This window comes from Salmo salar, chromosome ssa07, assembly GCF_905237065.1.
Source record: "Salmo salar chromosome ssa07, Ssal_v3.1, whole genome shotgun sequence".
Classification (NCBI taxonomy): domain Eukaryota; kingdom Metazoa; phylum Chordata; class Actinopteri; order Salmoniformes; family Salmonidae; genus Salmo; species Salmo salar.
Window position 1 is genome coordinate 49,017,793 of NC_059448.1, and position 10,482 is coordinate 49,028,274.

At 42.4% G+C, this 10,482-nt stretch overlaps 2 protein-coding genes across 2 annotated transcripts; both read left to right on the top strand.

The window, feature by feature from the left end:
* The first annotated feature begins 3,305 nt into the window (after window positions 1-3,305).
* On the top strand, window positions 3,306-5,882 carry LOC106609500 (nuclear factor 7, brain). The gene is made up of 6 exons (XM_014208380.2): window positions 3,306-3,794; window positions 3,944-4,039; window positions 4,117-4,344; window positions 4,598-4,620; window positions 4,709-4,836; window positions 5,027-5,882. The coding sequence occupies exons 1-6, from the start codon at window positions 3,396-3,398 to the stop codon at window positions 5,587-5,589; spliced, it is 1,437 nt and encodes a 478-aa protein (XP_014063855.1). The 5' UTR covers window positions 3,306-3,395; the 3' UTR covers window positions 5,590-5,882.
* A 293-nt stretch (window positions 5,883-6,175) lies between these two features.
* LOC106609501 (E3 ubiquitin-protein ligase TRIM35) lies at window positions 6,176-8,927 on the top strand. The gene is made up of 6 exons (XM_014208381.2): window positions 6,176-6,437; window positions 6,697-7,142; window positions 7,353-7,448; window positions 7,530-7,783; window positions 7,870-7,991; window positions 8,174-8,927. Exons 2-6 carry the CDS (start codon window positions 6,726-6,728, stop codon window positions 8,716-8,718), a joined length of 1,434 nt encoding a protein of 477 aa, XP_014063856.1. The 5' UTR covers window positions 6,176-6,437; window positions 6,697-6,725; the 3' UTR covers window positions 8,719-8,927.
* Window positions 8,928-10,482: the final 1,555 nt, after the last annotated feature.

The following is a 10,482-nucleotide window of genomic DNA, read 5'->3' on the forward strand; positions in this document are numbered from 1 at the left end:
CGCAGCAGGTTAGGATAATTAATGTAGCAGGTTAGGAGACAAAAATGATGTCCTAACCTGCTACGAAAATCACTTCGTATCGAAGTGGCGTGAAAAGAGTCTGTCCCCTGTACTGTCAACTTGGAGCCCCAATGAGGCCCCAAGTTGCCTGGCTAACTGAGAGAATGTTGGACAGTATGGGAGAAATAATCACTAAGCTTGCATCTGTCGCACTGCCTGCCTGCCACTCTCCATCTTAGAGAGACAGAGACAGAGACAGAGACAGAGACAGAGACAGAGACAGAGAGACAAAGAGAGAGGCTGGAGACAATAACATTTAGATGAGGCTGTTGGAATTGCTTGCTAGTAAAATGACAGTAACCCTTTGTGTCTGACATATTTAGGATAATTATTCATCTAGATTTAAAAGTAATAACATTATAACATAATAATAATAACTGCATATCTCATTGGATGACTATGTTTGTATATCTATACCCTATTAAGTAATACTACCATGCAGTACTACAATGTAGTTTTGCAATGTGTTTCACAGTAATAACTGTTCCTCGTTGCAATGTCTGGATACTTACTGATATCTAGTGGTAAAGTACTGTTCTCACAACACAGGTATTAGTAGGTACTTCACTAGATGGAATAGATTTTTTTGTTACTACTATTGTTGTCGTTTTATGTCACGCTAGTCTGTACCATATATTTCCTAAGCGATATTGGAAAGGTGACAGCTGCATACAGTGCATTTGGAAAGTATTCAGACCCCTTGACTTTTTCCACATTTTGTTAACGGTACAGCCTTAAATTGTTTTCTTCCCTCATCAACCTACACACAAGACCCCATAATGACAAAGGAAAAACAGGTTTTTAGAAATGTTTGCAAATGTATTACAAATTAAAAACTGATATATAACATTTACATAAGTATTCAGACCCTTTACTCAGTCCTTTGTTGAAGCACCTTTGGCAGTGATTACAGCCTTGTATCTTCTTGGGTATGACACTACAAGCTTGGCGCACCTGTATTTGGGGAGTTTCTCCCATTCTTCCCTGCAGATCCTCAAGCTCTGTCAGGTTGGATTGGGAGAGTCGCTGCAAAGCTATTTTCAGGTCTTTCCAGAGATGTTCGATCAGGTTCAAGTCTGGGCTCTGGCTGGGCCACTCAAGGACATTCAGAGACTTGTCCCGAAGCCACTCCTACATTGTCTTGGCTGTGTGCTTAGGGTCGTTGTCCTGTAGGAAGGTGAACCTTCACCCCAGTCTGAGGTCCTGAGTGCTCTGGAGCAGATTTTCATCTCTCTATACTTTGCTCTGTTCATCTTTCCCTCAATCCTCAGTCTCCCAGTCCCTGAAAAACATCCCCACAACATGATGCTGCCACCACCATGTTTCACTGTAGGGATGGTGCCAGGTTTCCTCCAGACGTGATGCTTGGCATTCAGGCCAAAGAGTTTAATCTTAGTTTCATCAGACCAGAGAATCTTGTTTCTCATAGTCTGACAGTCATTTAGGTGCCCTTTGGGAAACTCCAAGCGTGCTCTCATGTGCTTTTTACTGAGGAGTGACTTCCGTCTGGCCCATTCTACCATAAAGGCCTGATTGGTGGAGTGCTGCAGAGATGGTTGTCCTTCTGGAAGGTTCTCCCATGTCTACAGAGGAACTCTAGAGCTCTTTCAGAGTGACCATCGGGTTCTTGGTCACCTCCCTGACCAAGGCCCTTATCCCCCGATTGCTCAGTTGGGTCGGGCGGCCAGCTCTAGGAAGTCTTTCTGACATGGACTGTCAACTGTGGGACCTTATACAGACAGATGTGTGCTTTTCCAAATCATGTCCAATCAATTGAATTTACCACAGGTGGGCTCCAATCAAGTTGTAGAAACATCTCAAGGATGATTAATGGAAACAGGATGCACCTGAGCTCAATTTCGAGTCCCATAGGAAAGGGTCGTAATTTAATCAATTTTAGAATAAGGCTGTAATGTAACAAAATGTGGAAAAGGTCAAGAGGTCGGAATACTTTCCGAATGCACTGTATGTGTGTGTGAGTGTATCAGAGGGGTTGTGTAAAAAATCAGAAGACACATTTTCATCTCATATGGACTAATAAAGTATATATTATCTTATTCAATCATTACTATACATAATATTATGAATTGATACAGAATCATTGTTATGTCTGGTCAACAGATTCTGTATAATACAGTTTATTATGTTAGTGTATTCAGTATGTGCATTCTTAATAATAAAAATGAATACATCAAATTCCATGTTGTGCTGTCCATATGAATTGAATATTGTTTTTCCAATGTCCTTTCAACTTGGTCAATTGAATTGAACTCCCTTAAATGTGGTTGATTGACAGATTATCAATTTTTTGCATCTACTGCCATTCATGTTCTCACAACTAGATGAGGATATCAATCTACACAGAGAATATAGTTCACAGTAGTTTATACAGAAGATCTATACAGAGAGCCATTCTAACCCAAATGGACTTAAACTGAACACTTGCAAACTGGAAATTACATAATTTGATCTGAGACACCAGAGTCCAGATTGAAGAATTCACTTCAACACATAATTCCTTATTGATGTTTCAAAGAGACAACATATTGTGAAATCCAACCATTACAATCATTTAAAGGATATACTGATGGATGGGGAAAATGGTCACGATAAGAATGAAAAATACATGTGAACAACACTAAGCCTGCATTCATCACTCTGCCTGCCTGCCACTCCATTTTAGAGAGAGAGAGAGACAGAGAGAGAGAGAGAGACAGAGACAGAGAAAGAGAGAGAGCGACTGCAATAGCGTTTAGTCGAGGAATTGTTTGTTAGTAGGATGTACCTTGGTGTGTTGAAGGACAGGTTCAAAGTAAATTGACTATTTTCCAACTAGATTTGAAAGTACATTACATATAATAACAGCATATCTCATTGGGTGACCATGTCTGTATACTTATACACTATTAAGCAATACTGCCATGTCTTTACCAGCAGTCTATAATGTCGTTTTGCAATGCTTTTCACAGTAACAACCGTTACTCTTTGCAATGGCTGGATACCTACTGACATCTAGTGGTAAAGTCATTACTTGTTTGATTTAACATATTTTGTATTGTTGTTTTATATCCCTCTAGTGCGTGTTAGATCATTCATTATTGTTGGTTGGTACACTACACACATCTGCATTCCTGCCAGGATGCAGAGGGAAATGTGATAGTTCTGGTTTTGGTTTCATTTCCTGGAATATGAAAACATAACTGTGGGTGGAGTTTTTGTCTGTGTCATGCCTTTATAACCAGTAAAACCTGCCCCTTGAGCCACAACCCTGTTAACTTGCTTTATGTATTCTAACCTTGACCAAGACAGAATAGCACACTGAGTGATACATTATAATGGAAGCCAGCTTGTCTCTCCTGGAGGAACACCTCTCTTGCCCCATGTGTTGTGACATATTCAGCAACCCTGTCGTCCTCAAGTGCAGCCACAGCTTCTGTGAGGAGTGTCTACAGAAATACTGGAAGGATATGGACAATCTGCTGTGTCCTGTATGCAGGAAAGAGTGTTCTATTGAGCAACCGAGCCGAAGTTTGGCCTTAAAGAGTCTCTGTGAATCGTTCCAGAGAGGGAGTGAAAAGGAGAAAGGATCTCAGGATATCTGCTACCTACACAGAGAGAAACTCAAACTCTTCTGTTTTGATGACAAGCAGCCCATCTGTGTTGTCTGTCACATATCAAAGAAACATAAAGGCCATGACTGCTGTCCCATTGAGGAGGCTCTGCCTGATTTGAAGGTCAGTTTGTGAAAGTATCTGTTCCCATTGCTTTTATTTTAACTGGTCATTTCAATGTGATTATGTAACTGAGTAGAGAGTGACTGGCTGGATTAAAGACTGGTCTTGTTTTACCAGGTTTACAATAATCCCTTTTCATTTATCTTTAGAGTGAAATGCAGCGTGTGAGTTCCACTTTGAAGAAGGAATTAGAAAACATGAACACAGCCAGGATGTGCCAATCAACCTGGGAGGAGCATATACAGGTATCTGTCATTAAAAAAAATGTGTTTGTAAATATGGAAACATTTGAGCGGTGTCCAAGTTTAATCTTGTCTATTAGGGTCAAGCCCAGTGTGGAGAGGAGCAGATAAGGGGGGAGTTTAAGAAACTCCACCAGTTCCTGAAAGATGAAGAGACAGCCAGGATCGCTGCCCTGAGAATGGAAGAGCAACAGAAATGTCAAGTGATGCGAGAAAGAGCTGAGCCTTTGACCAAGCAGATTTCAACCCTAATAGAGACTATTCAGATGATCAAGGACATGGATGTTGACACTATCACATTCCTTCAGGTAAGGGTAAAGATTTTTTAAATTACAAAGATGTAAATTCCCAACAATGAGCTCATGAACTCACTGCAAAAACTGATGTTCGCCCAAAAGACGCAAGCGTCACACTGCTAGGATGCAGTCAAATGTCGTATAACGCCTTGAAATTCTCAACCAGGTCGGAAATTGCTGGTGAATAATTTTACAACTGTTTTTTTTCTCAATTATCTCAGTGTCATCTGATATAACATAGTGACATATGTCCTTCTTTTTGTAGAATTACAAGGCCATACTTAATAGGTATGTTGTAAATTAAGTCCCATTTCATCCCTACTAAATACATGTTACGCTCCATTTCCAACAGCACTGATGTTTATTATTCCCATAGAGCCGAATCCACAGCAACAGACACTGCAGATGCTGAGACAGTGTCAGGGGCATTCATTGACATAGCCAAGCATGTGGGATCTCTGAAATTCAAGGTCTGGAAGAAGATGCTTGGGATTGTTTACTGTAGTAAGTCCAAGTTTTTCACAAATGTTGTTTTTTAATATCTTGACTATCTTACTGTAGCAAATAAGGCCACAATAATTTGGAAATAAATGTATTTTTTCAATAGTTATTTGAAATGGTTTTATCTCCCAACACACCCACACACTTCAGTATTAAAGTACAATATTAAAGTACAATGAACTTTCCCCTTAAGCTTCAGTGACCATGGATCCAAACACAGTGTCTGCAAGGCTCATACTGACTCATGACCTGACCACTGTGACATACAGTGAGGAGAGGCAGAACCTTCCAGAAAATCCTGAGAGGCTTAAAATGGGAGTGTTGGGTTCTGAAGGTTACAGTAAAGGCAGACATTTTTGGGATGTAGAGGTAGGAGAAAGTGATAACTGGACCCTGGGAGTAGCCAAAGAGTCAATTGTGCGCAACAAGCCATTCAAAATGGAGCCTCAGAGCGGATTGTGGAGCATCAGATATATTAGTGGGAAATACAGAGTATGTGTAAAACCACGCATCCAGATCAAGCTGGATGAGAGCCCACGAGTGATCAGAGTACATCTGGACTGTGACCAGGGGGAGCTGACGTTCTGTGATCCCACTAAGAGCACTATTCTGTACACCTTCAATGATACATTCACTGAAAAAGTGTTCCCATACTTTTACAGTACCAATCAGTTTGTCCCACTGCGCCTTTTGTCAGTTAGCCCCAACTTTGGGCAGAATATAAACACGAGTGGAGACAGGTTGCCAGGTTTATAATATGTGGGGACAAATATCTACTAACATGTATCAACTGGTGGGACCCCATTGTGTGAACTTTAGTTGAATCCAGCTCCATGTAAATAGCTGTAAGACTTGCCTCAACACAAAGCATACTATGGGTTTAAGTAGTGTAATCTAATTGATGCCAATATAATGCATGTATACCTTCTATATGGCAACAACTTTCTATCTCATAATGCTTGTACAAGTGTTTAAAACAGTTGTTACATTATGTAAAATACGTAAAGTACAGTCAATTATCTAAATAAATATTAAAAGTTTCTATTGCATTTCATGTTGTGCTTTTCTATTTAACTGAATGGACCTTCCTAATTATTTAAGTGGGTTTAGCTCATTTAATTCATTTACAAATTATAAAATAATGTTTCAATTTGCTACCATTGCAAATATTCACCACTAAACGGGGATCTCCAACTACTAAAATGTAAATATCAATGGAGTAAATATATCCCACGGTTATGACATTAACATTCAAATAGTAGTTGATTGATGATGTATTTGTAGTGCTCATGGCATGACAACTCATTAGTGAAACATTACTTTTAATATGAATAAATAATTTGTTTTTCAAAGTCAACAATAACAAGAAACACAAACAATGGAGTAACAGTCAAGTACCACCAAATAATGAAACCAATGTAAGCACGAAGTGGAACTGGTGGTAAAGAGTTAAAGAATGGCATGCCTGGCTCCACCCCCATAACGATGTGTCACACCATAACAGGAAGAAGGAAGTCAAAACAGGTCTTGGCGTCGCAGATAATACAAGGAGCTAGTTACGTGTGTTTGGTGGCTGTCCCCTGTAGACGTGTCTTGGATATCAGGTGAGTGTCACTGTAACTTGTTCTATTAAAGCACTCCCAAACTAAACATCGACTTGTCCTAGGACGTAGGCAGTAAGTATGGCTATTTTGAAGTTCAGACAGTATGTTGTTGAGCCCAAATATTTAGCTGGGTAAAGTTAAAGTAAATACTGTACCTTACAGAGGCCACATAGCTAACTATAACACAAACAAGGGCTTACTCTGGCTTTGCCTAATGCCTTCAGCTCTGTGCGTCCCTTTGCCCTAAATTCCCTTCCAGAGGAGGAGTCACTTTCGTGTGAATAAGGCATGGCTGCCCGATTCTCTCTCCCAGAGGAGGACCTCTGTTGCCCTGTGTGCTGTGACATCTTCAGGGATCCCGTGGTCCTCAAGTGCAGCCACAGTTTCTGTGCAGCCTGCTTACAGCAGTACTGGTCTGCGAAGGGGTCGGCCCGGGACTGCCCTCTCTGTAGGAGGGAGTTTGTGGACGAGCCGGTGGCCAGCCTCACCCTAAAGAACCTGTGTGACTCCATCATCCAGGAGAGTGGAGCGCTTGGTCCTACAGGGGAGCTGTGTGAACCGGGTGAGCTGTGCTCCCTGCACGGGGAGAGGCTGAAGCTGTTCTGTCTGCAGGACAAGGAGCCCATCTGTGTGGTCTGTCACACCTCCAGGAAGCATAAAAACCATGAGTGCTGCCCGGTGGGAGAGGCTATAGGTGACATGAAGGTAATCTGGTGTTGTGATAGGCAGCCCTATAAATATAAATTGAGTTCTCTAGATAGCATTTTATGAGTTCAGAGGTGAACATGAAGGTAAAGGGGAAAATGCTGGGAGTGTGAGCTAATCTGTTTTATGCCTTCTGCAACTGTTTGCCTTTGTAGAACTGATGTGTTTTGTTTATTCTTAGTCCAATTGTCTTTTTAATGTTCTTTGTAGGAGGAGATGAGGTCTGTGCTTACTTGTTTGCAAGAGAAGAGGGAGGCTTTTGACAAAATGAAGCAAAACTATGAAAGTACAGTGACACACATTCAGGTAATGTTGGTGGTTGGCCATAGTATGAAATCAAAATCTCTCATATGTTAACACACAATCCTAACAAAGGTTTCATTTCAGATCCAGGCCCGGTTTGTGGCAAAGAGGATTCATGAGGAGTTTGAGACGCTCCACCATTTCCTCCAAGCGGAAGAGGCTGCTAGGCTTGCAGCTCTGAAAGAGGAGGAGGAGAGTAAGAGTGAGATGTTGAGGCAGAGTATGAGGGAGATGGACAGGACCCTGGCCTCCCTCTCTGACACAATCAGAGCTGTGGAGGAGGAGATGGCTTTGGAGGATACTTTTTTTCTCCAGAAATGCAAGCAGACAGTGAGAAGGTGAGTACATTACAACCTCTGGCGGTTTCACTGTCTACAGACCATTACATGATGAGTACTAACTCCTACTTTTTCTGGCTGTATAGTGCTCAGTCTAGCACACTGCAGCACCCAGTTATGGTCCCGGGAGCACTCATCGATGTGGCCAAGTACCTGGGCTCACTTCAATACAAAGTGTGGGAGAAGATGCAAGGGATTGTTAAATACAGTGAGTATTAACTGCAGAGTGTGTTGAACATCACTCGGTGTCAAGACTAGTCTATTTTGTTACATGATAGACTGAAACGTTAACTTTTTAGGCACTTAAAGTGCTTCTTAATGTGTATTGACACAGCAATTACAGTGGTGAGAACCACTGCATCATGGTAACTGGATATACTTTCTCCTCAGGGCCAGTGACTCTGGACCCCAACACGGCTGCCCCCTGGCTCCTGCTGTCTGACGACCTCACCAGTGTGAGGGACAGCGACGACAAACAGAAGCTTCCAGACAACCCCGAGAGGTTTGACCCTGACACAGGTGTACTGGGCTCTGAGGGCTTCAGCTCAGGAAAGCATGTCTGGGACGTGGAGGTTGGAGAGAACAGCGCCTGGGTCCTTGGCGTAGCCAAAGAGTCCATCCAGAGGAAAGACAAGGTCTCCTCCGTGCTGAAGAATGGATACCTGTCCGTGTACTTTTACCACAAGATGTACTTTGCCGGGACCTCACCCCTGACACGACTCAATCTGAAGAAGAGCCCTCGGAGGATCAGAGTGCAGCTAGACTGGGAGAAGGGGAGAGTGTGCTTCTCTGACCCAGCTGACAACACGCAGATCTACACTTTCAAACACACCTTTTCTGAGAGGGTCTTCCCCTATTTCTGGGTTGGCTGTAAGCAGTGTCCGCTGAGGATTGAGCCATTGGAGGTCTCAGTGAAAGCTGTAGATCACACCTGAGAATGTGTTATGGAATTTTCTGTCTCTAAAAAGTGTCTTTCTTGATGAGTTTCTGTCATAAGAAAAATCAAATGGATAAATAATATTTAAATATCTGCCACTCGTTGCCTTTAAATAAACACTGACATTTGATTTTCTAATGGACAAGTGTTGACATTGATTTTATTTTCTGTGTGGAATGAAACTAAATAAAAATGGAATATATTAGACTTGCTGTGGTGATCTTTCTTTTATTAGAAAATACAAAGATAACTTAGTGTTTGTGTGCGGTTGTCATCAATTTCAAATAGTTGGGCTAAACCATTCCTGTAATAACAGCTTCAAATGGTATCCCCTGAAATCTACAAATGATCCTGTAAGAATATTGTTTGAAGATGACTTCCAGATCTGTTTTAGGCTTAACTATAAATGCCTTATTTAGTTACTCACCAATCAATACTTTTTTTGAGTAAAACAAAACGTGGACAGATTCATTAAGCCTGAAACACTGCACGTTAACAGGTAAAAAGTAAGTTCATGCTCTGTTTATGCATCATGCGATGCAAGTCATTTAGCTAGGTAGTCGGGGCAAATTCGAGGACAGGAGAAACGTGACCAAAGCATAAGCAAAGTCTAAAGCATTGGTATTAATTAGTACCTTTTCATTAAATGTCTATAGAATATCTCTATAAGCGTTTTTAGGATTCCAGCAAATTGGATTTTGGTTATGTGATGAGTGTTGCTTTTGTTAAAATTATCAGGCTGTTGTTTTGTCAAAGACTTGGGATAGGATTGGGACATTTATTTAGTCCTTCATGTAGCATGCTATGCCAACATAAACTATTTACCCTCAAAAGATATTGAAGATGACTGACCTTTCATCAATCAAAGGGAAGAAGAGGGGACTTACAACTGTGATCACAGGCCTGTCCAAAGTCTCCCAAGGTCAGCTTCCTCACTCCTTCTCTACTGCTCATGGAGGTCCCTTCTGACACCAACACCAGTCTGCCAGTGTGGGACGCCATGCACTCCCAACAGGTGGACATCGTCTGGACTGTGACACCATACAGTATCAATGTCCGCTTCACTCCTCTCCCATCCAAGTCAGGGCAGACTACTAGTGCCAGCAATACTCCTATCTGCTCTCCTGGCAAAAGCAGCAGCACCACCAGGATCATCCAGATGTCGTCAGGTCCATCCTCAGCCTTAAGCCAGACCCAAATGATCATCTAACCTCTACCACAGCAAATGACCCGAACCAAAATCACCCCCAGTGTGCTCCTCACCTTTCCTCAAAGCACCCTCTTTCCTCAACCTGGAGCAGTCACCATCTCACCTCACAAGACCCAGAACATGACACCGGGCCCAGTCAAAACCACCTCTCTCATTCTCCCCCTGCCTGTCATCATCACCCAGCCACAGCCTGTCCACCAGCCTACCACCCCAACCCAAACCCAAGCCATTAGCACTAATCAGCCCCCTGGTCCATCCAAGACAGCAGTCAGTCTGACCTTCCACACAAACACCTCCGGCAACATCCAGATCTGCGACCACTTTCTCACTTTCTTCTGCAGGACGGGGAGCAAGTGCAAGCAGCACCACACGCCATACCCGTTCCACTGGCAGCTGTGGTGCGTCAACAGTCACCCGTGGGTAGACTTCACCCTGCGCGCCCAGGTTAATCTAGAGAGGGCCTACTGCAATGTCAACCGGGAGGAGATTGGAGTCAAGGAAGGGTGAGTAGTATAGGTAGTAGATGTTAATCATAAAACACTGTCCATCAGT

Coding starts and splice junctions, on each gene's coding strand:
- LOC106609500 (XM_014208380.2), top strand. CDS start 3,396: ATGGAAGCCAGCTTGTCTCTCCTGGAGGAACACCTCTCTTGCCCCATG. Junction 4,345..4,597: donor ACACTATCACATTCCTTCAG/GTAAGGGTAAAG, acceptor TTCTTTTTGTAG/AATTACAAGGCCATACTTAA. Junction 4,621..4,708: donor TACAAGGCCATACTTAATAG/GTATGTTGTAAA, acceptor TTATTCCCATAG/AGCCGAATCCACAGCAACAG.
- LOC106609501 (XM_014208381.2), top strand. CDS start 6,726: ATGGCTGCCCGATTCTCTCTCCCAGAGGAGGACCTCTGTTGCCCTGTG. Junction 7,143..7,352: donor AGGCTATAGGTGACATGAAG/GTAATCTGGTGT, acceptor TGTTCTTTGTAG/GAGGAGATGAGGTCTGTGCT. Junction 7,449..7,529: donor GTACAGTGACACACATTCAG/GTAATGTTGGTG, acceptor GTTTCATTTCAG/ATCCAGGCCCGGTTTGTGGC.